Source organism: Paramisgurnus dabryanus, chromosome 24, assembly GCF_030506205.2.
Source record: "Paramisgurnus dabryanus chromosome 24, PD_genome_1.1, whole genome shotgun sequence".
Classification (NCBI taxonomy): Eukaryota; Metazoa; Chordata; class Actinopteri; order Cypriniformes; family Cobitidae; genus Paramisgurnus; species Paramisgurnus dabryanus.
The window spans coordinates 15,033,128-15,057,843 of NC_133360.1; the positions used below are offsets into that span (position 1 = coordinate 15,033,128).

The 24,716-nt window shown below is 37.3% G+C and overlaps 1 protein-coding gene across 3 annotated transcripts in view; it reads right to left on the reverse strand.

Annotated features, from left to right (window-relative positions):
* lingo3a (leucine rich repeat and Ig domain containing 3a) overlaps window positions 1-24,716 on the reverse strand; it is a 74,326-nt gene continuing 49,610 nt past the window's right edge. For 2 of the 3 annotated variants that reach the window (XM_065246565.1, XM_065246563.1), the window contains one exon: window positions 1-4,729. In XM_065246565.1, coding sequence (XP_065102637.1) covers window positions 2,872-4,686 — 1,815 coding nt within the window. In that variant the 5' untranslated portion in view covers window positions 4,687-4,729 and the 3' untranslated portion in view covers window positions 1-2,871. The remainder of the gene's footprint in view (window positions 4,730-24,716) is intronic. The other variant, XR_010525625.1, reaches the window with a different exon arrangement.

Here is a 24,716-nt window from a genome sequence, read left to right on the forward strand (position 1 = left end):
AGTAGTATTTACTGCCAGAACAAACATGAAAAAAAAAAACATGAAATGATCTCCATTGATTTATTATACATTGAATAAAACTGTAAAATGGCATTTTTACAAAAATATCAAATAGCTTATTTCAATCATTTTAGCTGTTGACAAATTATGGCAGTATGCAATGTCCATATAATGTTGCTTAAAACAAGACACTTAAGGGTGTGTCTGAGTAATACTGGAGCTTTACAGATATACTACTTATTTATTTCAATGTAAGCTTTGAGTTCATCATCAGAGATTGACAGGTAGAAGGCAATAAGGCTTCTAGAAATAAAGATACCCTGTGCTTTTCAATCAAATATCACATTAGTAAAATATAACAGCAGGGGGCAGCAACGCAGCTTTGTACTACGTCTTTGTCTTATCTGTAAACGGGGCATTTGAAAAATAAAAACGTTTTATTTATAAACACTAAATGCAAGCATAATTATTTCATGAAGGATTGGTGGCTTGTGAACAAAACGCTTTGTAAATGTTTCTTTTGTGTCCCATTTTTTTTTCACAGTGCTTTCCACAACTATGCTCATGCAAATGAAACAATGCAAAATAAATCATGAGGTTGTCATGCCCATTTTTCTTTGTCTCACAAATGTTTACACAGTAAAGGCATAAAGACATTGACAGTGTTCAGTACAACTGAAGATAGGTAAAAAGTATATATATATATATATTTTTTTTAGTTCGTTCACGTCTATGATTATCTTTTAAAAAACATCTTAAATGGAATAAAAGTATTTCACATTAACAATCTCATTTAACATGAATGAAAACAGGGCACCAAAATGTACACAAACAACACCCATATATACAACTAAGATACAAATGTCTTAAAATGTCAAACCTTATCTAGATTTTGAGGCTATTATTGATGTTCTGTTATGCTATATAAAGACAATGTGCTTTATCCGTGGTCTATACAGTACACCTGTATGTGTGTGCGTGTTTACCGTATGTGGGCATGACTCAGATATACTGTAGGTGGCAGTGTAATATAGAAACTCTGTTCCTAATCATATTGTCAAGAGCCATTCAAAAGAGAAGTGAAAGAATCAACTACCACAAAGTTTCATTCATTTTCTCAAACAGTCTTCTAAGAAGTTCATATCGTTGTTAAACGTGACCCACAGTCTGTGAAAACCCAGCTTTAGTCATTTTTTTGGTGATTTACTGTTTTCTACATAAAATCATCCAAGATAAGAACATTAAAAAGTGAAAATATAACCTTGATATCTTTAAAATTAACAGAGTATGATTATATCAAAGATTGAAATCAAACTTTAATGCATTAGATAATGAGACTTTAGCCTGGATTTCACAGACATGGTCATACATTGGCAGTGTGAACTATATGCCCACTTTATGATCTACAAACTTATGAGCATACATAAACTGAATTGCCTAGGCAAGTTTACATTAGTCACAACATTGGGACAATGATGTGTTTAGTTAACTTCTGAACCCATTGGCAATTCCTTGGCAAGCTTAAAGCACCTTTTAATAGTGACTATCTAAATCAAAGACTTTTTCAATAATGACTTCCAAAATATATAACTTATAGTTACTTGGTTGCCTTAAATTTTTAAGGTAACCAGGTAACAAACTTTTTTAAGTTTAATCAATTTGTTTTACAATGTAGAAATTATTCGAACTTTCTTTTTAAGAGAGCAAACTTATTTTATAGAAAATACAGATACTTTAAGTCGTTCTTAGCCTTTTATGCTTTTCAGTCGGGCACCGTGATCCATAGTGTCCCACATAGACAATCTTTAACATTGTGTAAAATGCCACACACCACCACAAGTAAGATTTGCTTATAAAAATGGCAGATAGTAAGTGTCATTAACTATACACTGTCAGAAAAAATGGTCAAAAACGGTCCTAAGCTGTCACTGGGGCGGCACTCTTTAGAAAGGTCCTAAGATATACCACTTAGGTACAGACATATATGCATTTGGTACCAATATGTACCTATGAGGTATTAATATGAACTAATGAAATGTGTACTTTTGCCCCAGTGACAGATAGGGACCATTTTTGACCATTTTGCTGCTCCCATCAAAAACCTCTGCTTTAAAGGAAAACACCACCGTTTTTCAATATTTTACTATGTTCTTACCTCAACTTAGACAAATGAATACACACATATCTTTCTTCAATGCGTGTACTTAATCTTTGTACAGCGCATCGTAAATGTGTAAGCAATAAGCCTAGCCCCATTCATTCCTTAGGATCCAAACAGGGATGAATTTAGAAGCCACCAAACACTTCCATGTTTTCCCTATTTAAAGACTGTTACATGAGTAGTTACACGAGTAAGTATGGGGGAACAAAATAAAACGTGGGGTTTTTCAAACGTATAAAAAATTAGAAGTATAGTGTATTGCGGAAGGGCACTTAGTTTGAAGAACTTTGACCTTGGCACGCAGTAACATTATCCCTCCTGATTACTTCCCCTCTTGCTCAAACGTCCGTCAATATTACTGCGCCCGAGGTCGAAGTGCTGCAAACTAAGTGCTCTTCCGCCATTCAATAAAGTTCTCAGTTTTTATTCTTCTAAATTCATCCCTCTTTGGATCCTAAGGAATGAATGGGGTTAGGCTAAATGCTAAAATATTCACAAGGCGTTCTACAAAGATTAAGTGCACGCATTGAAAAAAGATAGGTATGTGTTAATTTGTCTAAGTTGAGGGAAGAACATAGTAAAATATTGAAAAACGGTGGTGTTTTCCTTTAAAATGTGACATCCATACCTTTGGGTAAGATGCAGGACTGTAATAATTTCAAACAAAACGTTAATTTGTTCCAATTCACCTGTTGGTGTCCATATCTCCTTTATATCATTTTCATATTAAACTTTCTAGCGCCTCCTTGTCCGCCACTGGTAGCCGGGCCGTCAACTTTTCTAAAGGAATACTCGACTGAGAAATTGTTTTTATGCTGACCACGCCCTCGACTCCAAACGAACAGCAGTATAAAGCAGAACAGCACCACACCCAAAAAAGTGATGCAGCCCATTGCTGTGGAGACCAGGATGGTTTTTAGGTCCAACGTGAACTTAAGGAAGACCCGCGTGTCATTTAAGTTTGTGTCATTTAGATCACCAACGTAATAGGTGCGATTTGCCAACGCACCATCAAGTGGCGACCCACTCACTGTGAGTGTGGCAAAGTATGTGTCATTGCCACCGGCATTGCTAGCTATGCAAATATAAGTCCCGCTGTCTGTTACCTGGGCGTACCGAATCTCCAGTGTGCCCTCTGGTAGTACGATAACGCGGCCTGTGCTCTTAGTGGTGATACGGCGACGTTGAGGAGAAATCCAAAAGATGACGGGAGTCGGATCTCCTTCGGCACTGCACACGAACGACACCACCTGGCCTTCACGTGCCGTGAGCTGCTGCAGTTTCCGGTTGCGAATTTTTGGCCGCTGACAGGTGAAGTGGTCAAACAGCGCAGAGTCCGTGAAGGTGCTAAGTGTTTTTCCTCGTACTTCCACGGGTGCGGCGCAAACCGGCGACCTTCCGTCAAAATTGAGGGTTTTCCGACGCTGCAGGATCCACAGTAGGCGGCAGTCGCAGGACAAGGGGTTGCCGTCCACGCGCAACGTCTCCAAGGTGTTTACCGAGTGGAATGAGCTTTCCTCCAGGGTAACCAACTTGTTGTTTGAAAGGTTGAGCAAGCGTAGCTGCTGCAAACCTCCAAGACCATAGGACTGAACAGATATAAGGTTTGTACCAACTAGGTGCAATTCCTTCAAACGTACAAGGTCACGCAAGGCCCAGGACTCGAGAACAGAGATGGGGTTGTGAGAAAGATCGAGGCTGGCCAGGTGAATGAGGTTACGGAGAGCACCCGTAGGCACAGTGGAAATGTTGGTGTTGGTAATCGAGAGCCAAGAAAGATTGAGGCCCTGGAAGCTGTGTGGAGAAATGTACTCGAGGAAGGGCCAATGGTCGATCTCAAGACCCCGCAAACCACCCAGTTTACGAAAGTTCTGTTCTTCCAATGAAGCGATGCTGAGGTAGCGTAATCGTAGCGTCACCAAACCACGAAGGTAAGAAAGAGACTGTCCGGATATAGAAGTAAGGTTGCATCTCTCGATGGTGAGTTCCCGAAGACCGACTAGACCCAGGAAAGCTTTGTTAGAAATGTACACCAAATCATTATCCCCGACCTCAAGATTGCGCAGGTTCCTCAGGTCCTGGAAGGTGAAGTCTAATAGGATAACTAGTTTATTCTCACTTAAATCCAAAGTGGTAAGGTTGGTTAGACGCGAAAAGGCACCCATGGGTATGAGTTTCAGCTGGTTGGCTCGGAGACGGAGGACTTTAAGATTGAGCAAACTGGAAAAGGCGTTGGGTTCAAGCACGCTGATGAGGTTTTCGCTCAGGTCTAGCTCCTCCGTTTTTGAGAAGGTTGCCAGGTCATTGTATTCCACCCATCGCAAACTGTTGCCGCTCAAGTCCAACAGCCGCGTGTCGACCGGTATACCCGCAGGAATAGAGCTTAGACGTTTGTTCTGGCACATCACAGCCCTTTGCTGCTGGAAACAGTCACAGCGTTGCGGGCAGCTTTGGCCTCGTGTTACAGATGCAGTGATCAGGAGCACAAACAGCCCCGGTAAGCTCAGGTGTGGACAGTCCGCCATGCCCCTTCCTTATCTTATGGGGCTGAATCACTGCATCTCACACCTACAGACAGAAACACAAAAAAACAAATATTCATTAAAACTTTGCAACGCTCATTTATATCACCATGAGACAAATAAGATGAACCAAGTGAACCCATCACTGTTTTAATGATGTGTTCGGAAAAACAGGTCAAAATGTGCATTCAAATAAAAATTTAATGAAAATATGTTCATTCGCATATTTTCAGACAAGTACAGATAAACAATTTTGCAGGTAGGTTAGTAAGAGATTAACTGCGAGGCTGTCATTTTGATGAACTTAAACAAGTTTAACTCAAATGAAAATTAAATTCTTAAAATAACACCATGAACGTAAGTTTCAAGGCTGCAGTATATAAAATATAATAATTTTCTGCACATATTTACATTAAAAACTATTTGTGGTTCAGATATGAGAGAAAATACACGTAAGCAAGCTTCCATGTTACACTAGCCTAGAAATCTAGACGCACCCTAGCGGCCGCAAAATATATTTGCTGCCAGGGTTTAGTCTAGGCACTCACAATACACTCCAAAAATCAAAATTTGGTCAGGCCAATCACATCGTGTGTAGCGTCTGTGGGGCGGGCTTAACATGATGACGTCAGAGCTGCAACGGTTCCTACTTGAAAACAAAGAATGGCTGCTGCTGCTGGCGAACAGCTTTCTTTTGAAGCGGCTTTGGCCGCGACTCTGGAGGACTTAGACTTATGTTTTTCTTTGAGAGAAGAGCAAATAACCCTACTGAAGTCCTTTTTAAGCAAGAAAGATGTGTTTGGAGTTTTGCCGACTGGTTACGGTAACTACGTCACCTTCTTCGTTGCTCTGATTGATCATAGCGCTATCCTATTGCGTGCAGAGGCATTTTGAGGGACAAACTTATATCCCGCCCCTTGCATTGAGCCGTTTGTGTGAAGAGTTGCCAGACCTTACATCTTGATGTAGGTCTGGCTAACCAGGCTAATGTTACACATGACCAGGCTGAAATCTTCAAATTTGAACATGAATTTGGTAACACTTTTCATTAATAAGGTTGTATTTGTTCCATTGTGCTCCTGTATAGCATTGCATTATAGCAGCACATAAAGTCACATAAATGCATGAATGTAAATGTAGCCAACATGATCGAACAATATAGTGTTCGGCATCTATTATTCTTTGTTAATGTTAGTTAATCCAAATACAATTGTTATTGGGGTGGTTTCACAGATAGGCGAACCCCCAGACTAAAATGCATGTTTGAGCTACCTTAATTTAACACTTTCCCTGCCAGCGCCAGCATTTTTTATGATTTTCACAAAAGTTTAAATGGCATGACACACACAATGTGTAAAAAATTAACACATAATTTTTTGCAGTGTGGTTATAGCTCTTAAAAGTGTATTGGTTCACATGAACTAAGACTAATAAATGCTGTAGAACTATTGTTCATTCTTAGTTAATGTTAGCTAATATTTTAACTACCTTATTGTAAAGTGTTACCAATAGCATCTTCTTGCTGCAGCATTTTATATAAACAGATCTCTCTTTAAATAAATCAATTCTATAAACTATTTTCTTACATCAAGGCTTTGAACTAGCCATCATGCCATCAAAATGTCCAAAAAACAGAAAAATGTTACACAAATGTAATGCTAATGTTGTCTATAGAGACTGAATTCTTCCTTCAAATTCTGTTTCTTCTCTTGAGCTAAACTTTCACATCTTATTATAATGACAGACTCACCTTTATTACAAACGTCCAGTTCCTAAGCACTAGGTTGTTAGCGAATAGTGGCGTTTCTCAAATACCCCATCACAACCTTTCTTTCAACCCTTTCTCTATCATCTCTGGTAACCCAAACACATGTCCAGCGCCTCATTTAAACCAATATCAAGTGACACTAAAATGCTATCCAATCAGCACAGAGCTCTGTTTCAAACAACAGATGCAGCGCACAGACTCACCAATAAGTGACACAAGTCACATTTGAATACAAATATGTGATCCAGTAAATGAAAACCCACTTCAAAGTCTTTATTTGTGTAATTTACTGATTTGTGTAATTTAAGATTGAAATGAATGATTGAGATCAAACTTTGATACTTCTCATAATTAGATTATCAGACTTTAACCTGGATTTCATAGACGGTGCCCCATATGACAGTAAACCAATTAGGTACAAGAATATTTTAAGTATAAATCTGTCCTTTGCTTAAAAGAAACAGTAATATAAATAGTAACATTGTTATTAAATAAAAACAAGGATCCGTTATAGTATTTCTGTGAAAAGGCATAGCTGTGCTTTATCATAAATAAACCACAGCTATAGACCAATCAGCATCCAGGTGTATATTTTAACCAATTTTAAACATTGAAATATTACAAATTTCAGCCTTACAGGTGATGCATCAAGTCATAAATTGTGGTTCGACTTCAGAGAGTAAAGAATGGGAGTCTGATGTCAGTGATGGAAAGTCTTCAAGGATCAGTCAATAACAGGACATAAATAATGTATTAAAATATCGTACTCGTATCTGGCACAAGGCCAGGCTGTCATCTGCTCTGTAGCCCCACCCCAAACTGCTTCAATAGCCTGATATACTGTTTCAAATTAAACAACTGATTCAAGCTACATTAAACCAAACTCTCGAACCAGAAAAAATTGTATGACAGGTGATATCTGTGTAAAGTATGTTGCACACAGTGTTGGGCAAGTTACTGAAAATTAGTAATTATTTACAGTTACTAGTTACATCTTTTAAAAGTAATTGAATTACTCTACCAGTTAGTGTATATCAAAAGTAATAGTTAATAGGGAAAGTAACTTTTAAGTTGAACCTATTTTGCTTTAGATTCAGCCTTTGAATATATGGAGTTTTAACACGGTTGTACGAAACGTTAAGACATTTTCTCATTTCTCAATTTCTCGTTATCCTGACATGATAATCCAAATGTCATAATGTAATTTCCTCTCCATAATATTTAGTTTATTTTGAAGTGGACTGCTAATGCATACAGTATGAGCACGTGTAGCTAATGTGTAGAGATAGACTTAATAAATAAATAAAGGTGGACGGTTCATGTTCGTGAATTTAGGGACCAACTCTAAAGTAATACTGTACACGTTTCTATCTTCAATAGTATTTAACAGTTTATTTAAATAAATATCAAAAATCTAAAAAGTGTGCATTATAGCTGACAATCACATAAACACATTGGTTTTGACTTTCAGTGATTCCATTTAAATACTGTTTAAAGTAGAAATGTGTATATTATGGAGTAACTTTTTAAAAAAAGCGTTTTTCATGATTTTCACAAACGTTTAATGCCTTCCAGAAAATGTTCTTCTTTAAATATATAAACATACAATACACCAAATGAAAGAACAGACCCTCTGCTTTCAAACAAAACTTTTCATCCTACCTTCAGTGGTTCTTTTGTAATCAGCTTTTGAATATGGGTAGGTTTCTTCAAAAACACCACATTTTGAGCAAAAAGCAGAGATAATTAAACTTTTGCGACTGACTTTTCATAGAGATCCCATTCTTTAAAAGCAGACACGGACATGCAGCCGCATGCCATAGGGCAATACTTCCGGGTTTAAAAAGTTCCAAAAGGGCGGTATTATATAATAGCGGTATTGCGGAAAGCCGGAAATACTTGTCATTGGCTGGGAAGAGTTTTCTCGGCGAAAGACTTAAAGACGGTCCCTAAATTCACCACTGTAAAATTGTAAATATTGACAAATCTATTTCAGCTTGAGCGAATTTCTCCAAGTAAAAGCTCATTTGTTCATCCATGCTTATTTAGCAAAATATGCTTTTGCTGTTTAGAAACAAAACAACACGTTCTATCGAGTACACATAAGCTTTAATCACATCACAAGAATACAACTTTTGTTATGTCGAGATCACGAGAAAACAACATTTGTTATCTCGAGATCACGAGAAATGAACTCTTTACCGCCATTGACGAGATATCTCGTCAATTAAGAGAAAACGCTTCCCCACCAATGACAAGATTTTCCGTCTTTCCGCAATATAGCGCCTCACGTGAAAGAGAAAGAACTCTTTGTATGTTTTAAAGATCACTCTGCATCTGATCTCTATCAAAAGTCCTTCGCAAAAATTGAATTATCTCAGCTTTTTGCTTAAAATTGGGTGTTTTTGAAGAAACCTACCCATGTTTGAGAGGTGATTATAAGAGAACTAATGAAGGTAGTTTGAAAGCAGAGGGTCTGTTCTTTCATCTTTTCACATATATTGTTTGTTTATATATTTAAAGAAGAACATTTTCTGAAAGGCATTAAACTTTTGTGAAAATCATGAAAAATGCTGGCGCTGGCTGGCAACTTTTTAAAAAAATGCTGGCGGGGAAAGAGTTAAGTTGTGATCACAAGAAAACAAGCATAATAATAGTGCATGTCCTCTCTCGACTTCCGTATGGTTGTGCATATTTTACTGGAAATCAACAATCGCCGATCGTTCTCTTCCATGAAAGCCGATGTAAACATCTGAAAATATATTAAAGGTGCTCTAAGCGAATTGAAGCGTTTTAGACCATAAAACATTTTTTGTTACATACCGGAAACATCTCCTCACTATCTGCTTGCTGCCTGTCCGCTGATCAAACTGTAAAAAAACGCGATCTCTGTAGACAGCCCAGGCTTCACAAACGGCAATATCAATAAGTGGCCAAACCTAGCATCACAAAACAAAACAAAGTGTTCCAGCCAATAAACGACAAAAAGGATTTGGGGGTGGGGGTTGGGCGCGTTCATGAAAGCATGGAAGGGAGGGGGAGGAGTTAGCTACGCTCCGTCTGTTTGAAAACAGTTTCAAACGTCAACAATAACTAACGTCTCGCAGATTCGCTTAGAGAGCCTTTAACATTTCTCAGATTTATTATTTTTCTGGACTACAAATGCAAGTTGATGTCATACTGGGATTGCTTGGCAAAGATAATTTACAAACAGACTGATGGACTTGAGACACACAATTTTAAACAAAGGTATGTTGTCCCGTTTTGATTTTTCACGTTCATTCTATACGCACTTTCGTCCATGATTAAGTTTAATGATTCATTGCTCGGCCCACCACGGTCCTGCCATATTAGATCAGAAATTTCTTTTCTGCAAGTGTTAATTTTTCCCAAAATAGAGTAACGCGAGTAACAAACTCATTTAAATTTCATAATTGTAACTGCATTACTTGATTTAAAAAAATACTTTGTTACATGCTTGTTACCGATAAAAGTAGTGGAATTATAGCACTGGTTGCACAATACTGTAGGTTCTGATTCACCATCTTATTATTCTATTGACAATGCTGGCAAGTAACTAACTACACTAAAAGTAGTAACATAACTAAATTAACATGCAAGTATTTTCAATGCAGTGGCTGAAATAATAGTTTGATTATAAATGCGTTGAATTCATGAAAAAAATAGTTTCAAAGTTACTTTCACAACGCAGATCACGTAATGATTTATTTCTCGCATTAGAAAATATATCAGTGCATTTTAAAATGATTTTAAAGTTGTAGTTTTAGCCTCCACTGCAATGAAATTAAAGTAGACCTGACCCCAGGGCCCGAAGCTGTCATGAGGAAATGAGACACACGGCTACCTCTCTGCTCTCTTGTTCACCTCAGCAAGGTAGCAAGTACACCTGAGAATAACATAACGGCTGTTAGTCGATACGCAAAGGACAAAATGAACAATTAGTGTTTTTTGTCAGTACAACAGCTGTTAAGAAGCTGGTTAAATAAAACACAACAACATACAGATTAGGAAGAACCACCGCTATTGAATCACGGCGGTCTCAAAACATTTCACAATTGAGCCACATTTGGATTTAATTTAGATGCATTAGATGTTGTCTTTGTGTTCCTGTAGTTCAGGTAGAGCATTTTTTTTTTACTTTGGAAGTCAAATATTATGACTCTCCTCAACATCAATGTGCATCAATCTTCTGCAAATGTAATAAGTGCGAAAAACAAGCAAGCATCGTAGGTGGTGCTTCATACAAATTCACTCAGGTTTATTTTTGATTCCTAAAAAAGCAGTTTTAATGAGAACGAAAATAAAACAGCATAAATTAGATTTCTACTGTAGGCGCAAACAAGATAGAGGCCGGGTGAAATGAAAGAACCCTCGTACTTTAATTAGACCGAGAAGCACGTTAAAAGAAATAAGAAAGGCACACTGGTAGGTAACAACACTAATTTAACTTTAAAGCAGGTGAGGGAACTCATAAATGTGTAGAGGGTTTGGTTTAGGGGGCCAGCGGCTCCTGAGCTGGAGGGAATTGTGAGCTTTTCGCATCGATTTCAAACCATGCCCACACAACTCTTTACATAACTATGTAACCTCCTTATTCGGCCCCATGATGCTTTGCAGGCCCATCTATCACTGGCAGCCTGGGGAAACCCAACACAGTCAGTCAGATGAAGTGGACCAAGGATGAGAAGAACGGATATGATGGATGCTCAGGGTGACAGCTGACTCCCTCAAGGTGCCATCTCAAGGGGATGTCGTACATCATGGAGGCAACTATACCCCCGGCCAAACAACAGCAGACAAGGGCAGTGGTTTATTGCTGGAGAACAGCAGGCCTTAAGGGTCCAGAGATGTTCTTGTATTCAGGTGACAAACGAGAAGCAGAAGCTGTAAAATACTGACATTATGCCTGCTGGCAACACAAGAGAGTCGCAGTATGCGAAAAAACAATCGAGGCCAGACTTTTCATGTGGAAAGCATTTTAGAACCTTACATTTTTTGCATTGAGAAAATGTCAAATAATGACCTCAAGTTGTCACTGGGGCAGTACCCTTTAAAATGCTCCAAATATGTTCAATTTAGGAACAGGTACATTTGGCACCATGTACCTTCGGGAAGGAGTAAATATCAGCATGTACTAAGAAGGTACTAATATGACTTTCAAAGCGTACTGATCCCAGTAACAGCTAGGGACTATTTTTGGCAATTTTTTCTATCGTTTTACTTCAGAAGACATTTTAACCATTACAGTCGTATGGACTACTATGAATTGCCAGAATATTATGTATTATAAGTCTAAATGTGTTACACCTAGGATGGCATTAAAGAAACTTTAATAAAAAACATCCAATATGTTTATGCAGTGGCGTAGCAAGTCAGTCCCGGGCCCATATGCAAAAAAAAATTACGGGCCCCCTTAAGCTAAAGCCCCCCCCCAACCTTGCCCTGTTAACTGTGGCGCACAGGTCTGTTTACAAAAAATACTTTTAATAAGGTAGTCAAATATTTTTACTTTACTTTTTTACTTTAAAGGGTAAATTTAAATAAAGAAAAACTAAATGTTTTGGGTAGTTTTTGACTCGTGACTAAAGGCCGAGGTATACCTTTTTTCCGCGGACCCTCCTGATGACGAAAATGACGTCATGCGGACGGCGCGCATACGCGGACGTCCCTAGTATACATTCGGCTTAACTTCTCCGCCTTCTCTTTTCTCTTTAAGGGCCCACTTTTATGTTTATATTTGTCCATCCTTAATGTTCATGTAGATAGCCGCTATAGTAACCTCTCACACTGTGTTTTCTTTTTTGTTTGTTTTGGCGCGGCGATGCGTCATGTAAAAAAATTATGGCGTAGTAGTTTACGGCAGCCGCGGAGTGCCTAAAAAATAATAAACGCAAACAAGAAATGACAGAGAAATTAGATATTATGGAGAAATAAGAAATCACTACAAATGATATGCATACAAAATATATTTATTGCGGCCACAAATAAAAATTTTATTGAATTTTTTTTTAATTAAAAGCTGGGCGGGCCCAGGGCCGGGCCCCCTATTGGCCCGGGCCCATTTGCACGTGCATACCCTGCATGCCCAGACGCTACGCCACTGTGTTTATGTCTTTCTTTGTTTAGATTACAAGTTGCCCATAGATGGCTGCACTGTGGTGCCATCTTCCATGGTTAAGAACTTAGGTGTGGTGCTCGACAGCAATTTATCCTTCGATAGTCATATCTCCAACGTCTATCTTCCATCTTAGAAATATCTAAAAAATACACCATATGCTGTCTACATCTGACGCAGAGAAGCTTATCCACGCTTTTATGACCTCTAGAATAGACTATTGTACCTCGTTACTCGGGGGATGTCACGCAAATCAGGTAAACAAGCTTCAGCTAGTATACAAAACGCCGCTGCAAGAGTGCTTACTCGATCTAAAAAGTATGACCACAGAAGTCCAATTTTGGCATCTTTACATTGACTACCAGTTAAATATCCCTTACTATTTAAAAACTTACTAATCACCTACAAAGCCTTAAATGGCCTAGCACCCTCGTATCTTAAAGAATTACTATCAGAATACAATCCATCACATACACTGCGATCACAAAATTCTGGCCAATTACTTATCCCTAGAATATCAAAAGTGTCTAAAGGTGGTAGATCCTTTTCATATCTAGCCCCTAAGCTCTGGAATGATTTACCAAATAATGTTCGATTACTTTAAATCTAAACCTAAGACATTCTTCTTTAACAAAGCATTCACATAAAATGTCAAGTAAATGTACATATCCCGCAATAGCTAGTTTGTCCAGAACAAAGCATTCACGTAACTCATCTGGGTAATATACTTATGCCGCAATAGTTAGCCTGTCTGGAACCGAGCTGACTTAAACCGCAATACTGAATGACACTTGCATTACATGCGAACGGCCCCTACGCTAATAGAATTCTGTATCTCTCATCCTCGACCCCGAGAACAATGAGACAAACAGACCCAGTTCCTGCTGGTGTGGCTGTATTTCAATGTGATGCCCAGCCGATGCCTGACAAATGACCACTGGCTGAACCAGTTTAATCCGCTTACCCGTTTCCTATCCCTATCGTGTTTATATATATTAATCTCTCCCAAGGGTTTTTCTCCTCCTAGGAGTTTTCCCACAGGGTTTTTCTCCTAGGGGTTTTTTCATCCCCGGGAGAGTCAGCCAACATTGGCTTAACTTAGCACTTTACTGTATACGTTACATTATTACTATGCTCGCTTGTACAGTTTTTTCTTAGCCGCTGTATTATTCTTCTTATATTATCTATCCATTATTCTGTGTTTTCCCCTATATCTATTCATGTAAAGCTGCTTTGAAACAATTTACAATTGTGAAAAGCGCTATATAAATAAAATTGAATTGAATTTAGTCGTTTTTTTTTTGAGCATACACCAGCATTAAATAATTATGTTGTAAGGTCACTCATGACTTATGCGAAATTACCGCTCCAGTGTTAACAAGTGTGGAGAAAGAGTACCGTTGCAACGTTGTTGTATGTGGAATAATAATAATTAATGTCTTTGTGTCAGTTTATTGTTTAAATGTAATTATTTATTGATCCGCAAGTGTGTAATTCACATATGTATAACACATACCTTTCAATGTGATTACGCAATACGTAAGCTCGCGCTGTTGTGTCACACGGCTAGTGCAAGATGAGAAGTTGTGATTCTAAAGTACATATTTTTTATTATTCTTGCCGAAAAAATTACATAAAAACTGTGAAGAGGTCTAATAAAGTCTATTAAATTTGGAATGTTTTCCTCAAAAAAATTTATTTCTTCTCATCTGTACAAAGAAAGACATAAACATCTCGGATGACATAGGGGTGAGTAAATGCGTAGGGCTGCGTATTATCATTGCGCCTGCTGCAGCCATGTTACGGCAGCAAAGTCCTCGATTATTACGCCAAAATGAGAGTATAGTTCTTAGCCATATCGGCCTAGAAATTTTGCAATATTCATTTCCCGCCGGTCTTAGTACACGATGTAACTACAGAAGAGTCAAGTTTTAAACAGGAAAAATATAGAAACTCTGGTAATTTTGAGCGCGATGCTAATGGTCTAATCAGATTCAATGTATTAAGCTAAACTATGCTAAAAGTGGTACCGCCAGACCCGGAGAACAGCTGAATGGATTCCAAAACAGTAAAAATCAAATGTTTAACTCTTGAGGAGCTGGAAAATGAGCACATTTTCAATAAAAGTGGAGTGTCCCCTTAATAAAGGAGTAAAACAACATCCACTATGAAGATCCACCTGATCTGTTTCACAAACAGACCTTATAATTAGCTGAAAGCTTACGAGAGATCACATGCTATTTAAGAAGCCACACGGGACAGTCACACACAGCTGTTGAGAGGATAGAGTTTCAGTTGTGTTTGAAAAGAGACAATGTCCCACCGCGGACAGGGAATATGACTTGTCTGACATGCATATTTAATACAGGTGATAAAGGAAAGGCTCTCTATGCTACCTGCAATTACTCCGTTTGCTTATGCGATCAATTATTTAGATTATCACGGTCCATGAACATGACCTACTGGCACAGAGATAATGACCACGGCTACCCGGCAGAACTTCTATATGACAGGAATAGTGATTTAGTGATGTGAAGACTCGCCCTTCCATTGCCTACAAATTGATTCATGCTTGACGTGATGGACATTTGAGTGGGTGATTAATACTGGGATTAGCTTTGTTAGAGAAGTCGGTGCGGTGTAGGAGCTGGATAATAAGGTCAAAAGGTTTTCAGTGGAAAATGTTATTGCTCAGGAGACTTGGTGGAGATGGGCTTCATTTAAGCATCAGTTTAGTTTTAGATGTTTCCCTTGAAATTGCTTTGGGAAAGAGAAAAATAGTGACAGATGAGGCAATTAATAAATGCATTAGTAGTATGGTGATGTTAAATAAAAGGGATAGTTCACTCAAAAATAAAAATTCTGCCATTATTTACTCACTCTCATGTTGTTCTAAACCTGTATGGATTTTTTTATTTTTATATGATGGTAAGCACACAGCTGATTGTAACCATTGACTTCCTTAGTAGGAAAACAAATATTATGGAAGTATTGTGATAAATGATGGTAAGCACCACTGATCTACTGACCGTCCTTCAACGAGATGCCCAGCCGATGCCTGACCAGTGACCACCGGCGGAACCAGTTTAATTCGCTTACCCGTTCCCACAACCCGAAAGTATATATTTATATACTTTTCCCCTGGGACTAGCCAGGAGGGTTTTTCTCTTAGGGGTTTTTTTCATCCCCTGGAGAGTCCTCCACCTTTGGCTTAACTTACTACTTTACTGTATATGTTACATTATTACTATGCTCGCTTTTCTATGCTTTTCCTACATCTCTTAATGTAAAGCTGCTTTGAAACAATTAACAATTGTGAAAAGCGCTATATAAATAAAAATAGATTGTATAGGTCAAATTATCTGAAATTGTGCAAATGTTTATATTAAAATCTTCAATGGTATACTGCAAATAATTATTTTCAAGAAAATTTAAGTAAAAATATCAGAAAATTCTTAAATTAAGATGCTTTTTCTTGATGAGCAAAAATAACCATGAAAATAAGTCTAGTTTTTATACCAAAAACATCAAATTTAAGTGATTTTTGAATCTGCCAATGGGGTAAGCAAATTTTTCTTGAATTTAGTGTTTAAGAAAAATGTTCAAGATTTTTTTGCTTACCCCATTGGCAGATTTTTGTGCACTTAAATTTGATATTTTTGGTCTAAAAACTATACATATTTTCTTGGGTCGTTTTGCTTATCAAGAAAAAGCATTTTGATTTAAGAATTTTTAGATATTTTTACTGAAAACAAGACAAAAATACTAAGAAATGTTTTTCTTGAAAATCATTTTTTGCAGTGTATTGACTTACACTGCAAAAAATGACTTTCTTAGTATTTTTGTCTGAAAATTTGTTTATCCTACTATGGAAGTCAATGGTTACAATCAGCTTCATGCTTACCATCATTTATCAAAATATCTTTTGTACTTCAAAAAAAATCATACAGGTTTAAACAAGATGAAGGATGAGAAAATGACAGAATTTTCATTTTTGGGTGAACTATCACTTAAATGTAGATTGTAAAGGTAAAATAATCTGGAATTGTGAAAATGTTTATATTAAAATCTTCAATGGTACACTGCAAATAATGATTTTCAAGAAAATTTTCAGTAAGAATATCTAAAAATTCTTAAATTAATGCTTTCTCTTGATGAGCAAAATTACCTAAGAAAAATTAAGTGAATTTGTGCTTAAAACAAGCAAAAAATCTGCCAATGGGGTGAGAAAAAAATCTAAAAATAACAATTCTTTCTTCTTTGACACTTAATATAAGCAAAATTTTCTCACCCCATTGGCAGATAATTTTGCTTGTTTTAAGCACACTTAAATTGTATTTTTTTTGTCTACAATCTAGCCTTCTTTTGTTAGGTCATTTTGCTTATCAAGAAAATACATCTTAATTTAAGAATTTTAGGATATTTCTACTGAAAACAAGACAAAAATACTTTTTTTGTCATTTTTTAAGTCATTTTTTGCAGTGTATGATTTCAGATTTGGCAAATTTGTTTGTGACATTCTACAGAGAAGCATTAATGAAGACATTTGTGAGATTTCATAGTCTTTTTCACAGGAAAAACATCTCTGGAGACTTAAAATGTTTTCATTTGCTGTACATTTAATCTTATTGATGTCTAGGAGAAATAATTGAGATATTTAAGAGATAGTTCACCCAAAAATAGTTTCATCATTTACTCACCCTCATGTTGTTACAAACCTTTATAAATGTCTTTGCTCAAAATATCTTCCTTTGTGTTCAGCAGAACAATATTTATAACCAAACCGTTTTTGAGGACAATTGTATTATAATGGTGCTTCTGTTTCTTGTTTAATTATAAATATCATCCTTTGTGTTCAGCAAATGTTTTTAGTAAATCATGAGAGCGAGTAAATTAAGATTTTTGGGTGAACCTTTAAAGAAATCTCATCTGTGACTTCTTTCCTATGGGTTGGTACGAACTAACTGTTGCACAATATAAGCCTGTCAATATACTACAGTGTCAATAAAGTCCTGGCCTCGAGGAAATTGGCTCAAATCTCGGTTTCGGCAGCTGCACAAAAGCGAGCTATTTTGTTTTATCAGTGCATTGACTAAAGCTATTTACGATACAGGCAATTTTCATCGACATATGGAGGGAGCAGGTTCTCCACATGATGCTGATAATGACATTGAAAACCATGGCCGCTGGCAAAAAGCCCCATAAATTTGCCAATACGCTCAGAGAAAACAATGCAGAGAAAACAATGCAGAGAAAACAATAAGGCTTTCCGTGATTTTGTCTGACTCACACCCTTCGGGCCACATCTGACTCACTGATTCATTTATATCTTATATTTGCAAGGCTTCGATATGCAGCAATACTTGAGCGACTTTGTGAGATGCAATCTAATGATACTGTCCTTAAAATGCTCATATTTAAAGGTACATTGTGTGATCTCTTGACAGAAATGCAATATAATATACATAACTATATTATCAGTGGTGTATAAAGACCTTACATAATGAACTGTATTTTTTCATTACCTTAGAATTAATAATTTTTATCTAGATACACAGCGGGTCCCCTTACATGGAAGTAGCCATTTTGCACCGCCATGTTCCTACAGTAGCCATAAACAAACAAACAGCTCTTCCAATACTCGACGCATCAGCATGAGTGCGTTGGTGTGCGTGGCAAAAATGACGTCAACGCGGAGTAGGCGGTCGTCCGTGCGAGATCCCATTTTGGGTGAAGGTGTGCGCAGTAATTTTTGTAACTGCGCGTGCGGCTACAAAAATGACCAACCTTGATGTGATTCTGGCCAAAAAGACAAGACTGTGACATATCTCTTTGATCAATCCATGCACAACAATGCAAATACTATTTATCTGAAGTAAAGTATGGAAACTTTAATGAAAATATAATGTCTAATATAGACATATTTAAGAGATCTTTATATATCAAGCTCTTATGTTAGAAGCACCAGGGTTGTTCCAGTGACAACTTCTATCCTTTCTATGTGTATGTTTTTGACTCGACTGCTCGCTCACCCCCTGTCGTTTCAAAGAATAGCGCAACAGCGAGCACGTCAACTGTAAACGCCTCGTCGGTTTGTTGAGACGCGAGCTAGATCAACGGAGGCTCGCATTGCGGACCATAGCAAGAGAATAAACAAAGCCTAAGGCGATGACGTGTTTGTCCTGTGGCGTCTACTGTAGCTTCTCTTAGCTATGTGTTTCTAAAGCGAGGGGTAGCCGTTGGTTGCAATTCACAATCTCACCACTAGGACCTTTAATGTTAAAATGGTGAGTCTGTCAACTAAAGCAAAAGCAGCTAATATTTTTTCATTATTTACACTGCAAAAATTTTTTTTCAAGAATCAATTTTCTTAGTATTTTGTCTTGTTTTCAGTAAAAATATCTAAAAATTCTTAAATTAAAATGCTTTTTCTTTATGAACAAAACGACTTGAGAAAATAAGTCTAGTTTTTAGACCAAAAGTATAAAATTTAAGTGATTTTGTGCATAAAACAAGCAAAAAAAAAATCTGCCAATGGGGTAAGCAAATTTGAATTTTTCTTGAATTTAGTGTTTTTTGCTTGTTTTATGCTCAAAATCACTTAAAATTTATATTCTTGGTCTAAAAACTAGACTTGTTTTCTTGGGTCGTTTTGCTCATCAAGAGAAAGCATATAAGAATTTTTTGAAAACAAGACAAAAATACAAATAAATTTTTTTCTTGAAAATCATTTTTTTTGCAGTGCAGCTTGTTTTCGTAGCACGCTTACAAAGAAGCAATATACAACAATTTATCAGCAAAATATTAAATAATATATGTGCCAAAACGACCCAAGAAAATAAGTCTATAGTTTTTAGACCAAAAATATCAAATTTAACTGATTTTGTGCACAAAACAAGCAAAAAAATCTGCCAATGGCGTAAGCAAATTTTTCTTGAATGTAGTGTTTAAAAAAAATTCAAGATTTTTTTGCTTACCTCATTGGCAAATCTTTTTGCTTGTTTTACATGTATGCACAAAATCATTTAAATTTGATAATTTTGGTCTACAAACTAGACTTATTTTCTTGAGTCGTTTTGCATATCAAGAAAAAGCATCTTAATTTAAGAATATTTAGATATTTTTACCCAAACAAGACAAAAATATTAAGAATTTTTTTCTTGAAAATCATTTTTTGCAGTGTAGGTTCTGTTTTATACCAACATTTCAATACAAACTTGAAAATATCCTCCATAAGCACAACCAAGTTAATTTTAATCCTCTTAAAGGCGGGGGGCATGATCTCTAAAAGCCAATGTTGACATTTGAAATCACCTAAACAAACACATCCCTACCCCAATAGAATCTGGACCTTCCTTTGATAGACCTGCCCCACACATACGCAACCCAGGCAATGTTGTCAATTAGTAGACACGCCCCTTACTGCTAATTGCATACAAGGGTGTTTTGGTACTCGGCCCGATTCCCTTTTCCAAAGTGTTTTTCAAAAATCATGCACCCCGCATTTAAAGTGCAAATTTTGTCATTTTTTTTGCATGTGTATCTGTATCCAATTTTATTTCTATCGTAAATGCAACACAGTAATTGCAGAGAGCATTAAAATGTTAATAAGGGTCAGCACGTCATTACTTTCCTTAAAAGAACCACATCAACATATTTTCCTAAAATATAAAAATGACCTTCCCTACTTTAGGATTTCTTAGATGAGTGATTCCCTCCTGTAGTTACACAGTGGCTAATGAGATCCACTGGGCAAGCACGGGACCTTGCGGCATAGCTGCCAGCGTGTCATGTGGATGGGGCAAATAGCAAAGTAGGTCAGCCATGTATGGCACCCCTGGCATTTGGGCACAGCCAATGGTAAAAGTAAATTACCATTCTTTCTGTTAGCTCCTCTGAATTGAGACACTGGATTGACAGGAGCGCTGCCTTGTACCATATGCCTTCGAGATCATACAGTATGAGCTGCGAAAAATTAATCACGAGGATTATGGAAGGGTTATAAAATTGCAATGACACGCGAGCGCAGTGTCATAAGCTGCGAACATTTATCAGCATGACTCAACTGGAGGATTTGACCGCTAACATTTACTGTTAAACAATTAACTTGCAATTATGTTAACATAATAGATATACAGTGCATAGATGAGACTGGGGCTAGTTGTCACAAAGGCTGCATCTCAGCAAGTACAGTAGTGGCCAAATGTGAAATTGTATACAGTATTTGTTTTTGCTTAAACCATCAAAATATGAGGTGCATGGTACGTTTAAAGGGATAGTTTGGCCAAAAATGATATTAAACCCATGATTTACAAACCCCCAAGCTGTCCGAGTTGCATATGTCCATCGTTTTTCAGACAAACACATTTTCGGATATTTTAGAAAATGTTTTAGATCTTTCAGTTGATTAAATGTAATGTTACGTGGTCCACGACTTTCAAGTCCAAAAAATGTCCATCCTTCACAAAATAAATCCAAACAGCTCCAGGATGATAAACAAAGGTCTTCTGAGGGTAATCCGCGCGGTGTTGTTGTAGAAATATCCTTATTTAAAACTTTATTAACGTAAATAAATACCTTCCTGTAGCGCTGCCATCTTAGTCGCGTCCGCATTCAGGATGAGAGCTTAAGCAGCCTACGGAGGCAACTCTGCTGCTGCTCTGTGCCCCCGCCCTCCGAATTTGCCATACGTCACTAAGAAAAGTGTGTACACTACGCTAATACTCTCTCCTGAATACAGAGGAGTCTAAGATGGCGGCGCTACCGGAAGGTAGTTATTTACGTTAATAAAGTTTTAAATATGGATATTTCTACAACAACACCACACGGATTACCCTCAGAAGACCTTTGTTTATCATCCTGGAGCCTTTTGGATTTAATTTGTGAAGGATGGACGCACTTTTTTTGGACTTGAAGGTCGTGGACCCCGTAACATTACATACATTTAATCAACTGTAAGATCTAAAACATTTTCTAAAATATCCGAAAATGTGTTTGTCTGAAAAACGATGTACATATGCAACTCGGACAGCTTGGGGGTCAGTTAATCATGGGTTTAATATCATTTTTGGCCGAACTATCCCTTTAAGGTATGTTTGAACAAAATAATTTGGCAAAAAGGCAAACCACAGTGTATTAGGGAATCTGGGTTTTATCTGAAAGATGCACAAAAAAAGCTCACATGTAGCCTAATAAAGCATACATTGACTTTGTCTATTAGTAATATTTGTTGATCCTGTATTTGGGTAATAGTTTGTAGTCACTACCCTGGGCTATGTCTTTAAAACTTTGCACACATGTTCAAATTATATGCAAACAAAAGGAAGTATCTAATATTGAACCCTTTAGCTACACGTATCCTTTTTGAAATGGTCTAACCTATCCTAACTGCCAGTTCACAGCCGCTCTTGACTCTTGGGGCCAATTACACGTAAACACAGGGCGATAAAGTTACATAACAGAATCCATCAGGGTGCATAACACCGAAGTTGCATTAGCTTTTAATTGGAAGGGAAAGAGAGCTTCAGCAAGCCAAATGTGAAGACCGGTATTGCATGTGAAATTACTTCAGGCTGTGTCGGTGGGCACTTGGAGGAGGTTGAATGCCATCCTGCAGTCATCTGTTTGGCTTGAATGGATTAGAAGACACCGTTGACTGGCTGGCATTTGAACCCTGTCAAAATGAATCGCTTCAAATTGCCTGGCGGGTTAGCTAAGCCTTTCGTAAGAGTGGATATGGTCGCACAGTGTGTGTGATTTAGGAATCATTGCCTCTATTGACCAGATTTGGCTCCATGGGGGTACAGGGTTGGCCATGCAAATCCAATCATGTGCTCGGCCCGTCCTGGACCCATAGCACGGATGAATAAATGCAAACCAATTTTAGTTCACTTCACATTAACATAATCATCATCAAAGGCGCACCTAAAAATTATTAGGGACTCAATCCGCATTAACTTCCAGAATACAATAAAAGCGAAGGGAACTGAGGTTCCCAAATGTCAACATTGAGCCTATTATGTCTGCTTACTTGCTTTAGTTTTAGTGTATTATATCCATGAATGTCTCTTTTTCACTGTGATTCTACCAATATTGATTTAATAGCTGTTATGCATTGTTATCCGTAATAACTCTGTGCACTCACAGTCCTAAAGGGCAACTTTAATTCATGATAGTTTTTCATTCAGTCAAGTTGTGCCGAATGAGAAATTGCAATGCGTCGCACATTGCAGCAGCTGCAGGAACAATCGACTCTTTGGGCTGTTGGCAACAGATGCCCTGCCTCTCCAGAGTCTCCACGCATCTCTGCTGCCTTTAATCAAGGTTTTCACTGCTTACAAATCAGCTAAAGCTATTAGACACTATTAGCTGAAGTCATCCAGAACCAATAAGAGCAAAGCTGTTTTTTATTCTCATGCTGTGTGAAAGCTGATCTTCTGTCTTTACCCCTGTAATTTACTCTGTTCCAGCCAATTACTGCACCTATTCATTTATCATTGCGCCAGTTTCTGAAGGCTTTGGCAAAGACATTCAAACTCTTCTTAATGTGGCCGTGTTCCAAAGCCTAAAGGAGTGACTATACTTACAGCCTTGTAAGAAAGCATTCTAGACATCATAATTTTACAAATCATCGATTTTTCACACTCAATAAATAGCGCTCCTCATTCAAGAATGCAATTTACAGTCCGTGTTCGGTAAGTTACTCAAAAAAAGTAATTAATAACTAGTTACTAATTACATCTTCAATCATGTAAATTAGATTACTGTACAAATTAATCTCCAAAAATTATTTAATTACTTATTACTTTCTATTTCCTATTTAGTAAATGATATAAAGATAGGCTTGAAACGGCTCGGATAAATCATATAAAAGTACATCAATTATTTTGTTTACACTTTTTAAGGTCCAATTCTCACTATTAACTATTAACTACTTTAATCTTAATATACTCCTAATTATTGCTTATTAATACTTAGTAAAGAAGTTGTTAAGTTTAAGTATTGGTAGAAATTGGGTAGGATTAAGGATATAGAATAACGTTTGCAGAATCAGGCATTAATATGTGCTTTTTAAAGGGACATTCCACTTTTTTTTGAAAATTGGCTCATTTTCCAGCTCCCCTAGAGTTAAACATTTGATTCTTATCGTTTTGGAATCCATTCAGCTGATCTCCGGGTCTGGCGCTAGCATAGCTAAGCTATGCTAAAAGTGCTACCACCAAACCTAGAGATCAGCTGAATGGATTCCAAAACGATAAGAATCAAATGTTAAACTCTAGGGGAGCTGGAAAACAAGAATATTTTCAAATATAGCTGCAAGCAGCAATACCGGGGTCAAGCCGAAAAGGGCCCAAAAGGATGTAAAATTGAGATTGGATAAGCAGACTGAAGAACCTAGTTAAACCAAGTTTAATTAGTGAAAAGAGCCCACCCCCGTGTCTCTACGGTGTTCCGATGCAGAGATATAGCTTTTGCAAAAACGGTTGATAAGGTATTCTCATTGGTTGCTAGGGAGTGAATTGGCAACCATCAGTGATTATAGTCAAAGCCATGAAAGGAATAATCCATGATGACTCATGGTTTTAGAAGTGTTGTTGCAGTAGTTTTAGGCAAAAAATGCGTTATTCTATCTCAAAACCAGTAGGTGGCGCAATGACAAAATTGTGCATGCAACCTCAGGTCATAACTGTGTTACATCTAGCTAGTTTTATGACTATACACTTTAGTTTAGTGAAGAAACAGTTGTATGACCATAGGGCTGGCTTGATATCAAAGGTTTTGTTCAATTATAGGGCCACCTAGTGGTGCAAGCATACAATTTTTTTTGTGTGGCCTCAAAATATGCTCATACATCAGGGTATCAAATATGGTAAAATAATCTCTTTGCGTTACGAAGTTATAGCCATTTATGTGTAAAAACACAAAATTTAAAGGTAATTTTTCGTTTTTTGCAATTTTCAGCCATTTCTGATGAAAATTTTAATACAATGCCAATAGAACTTTTTGTTCAGAAGGTAATGCAATATTCTTCCTATGATGTTTTCGAGTCGATCAGAATTACGCTCGCGGAGATATTCGCGCGTGTTTTTTAAGTGCTATTTTGCCGCGCAGGGTTAACTGTAAGGCCAA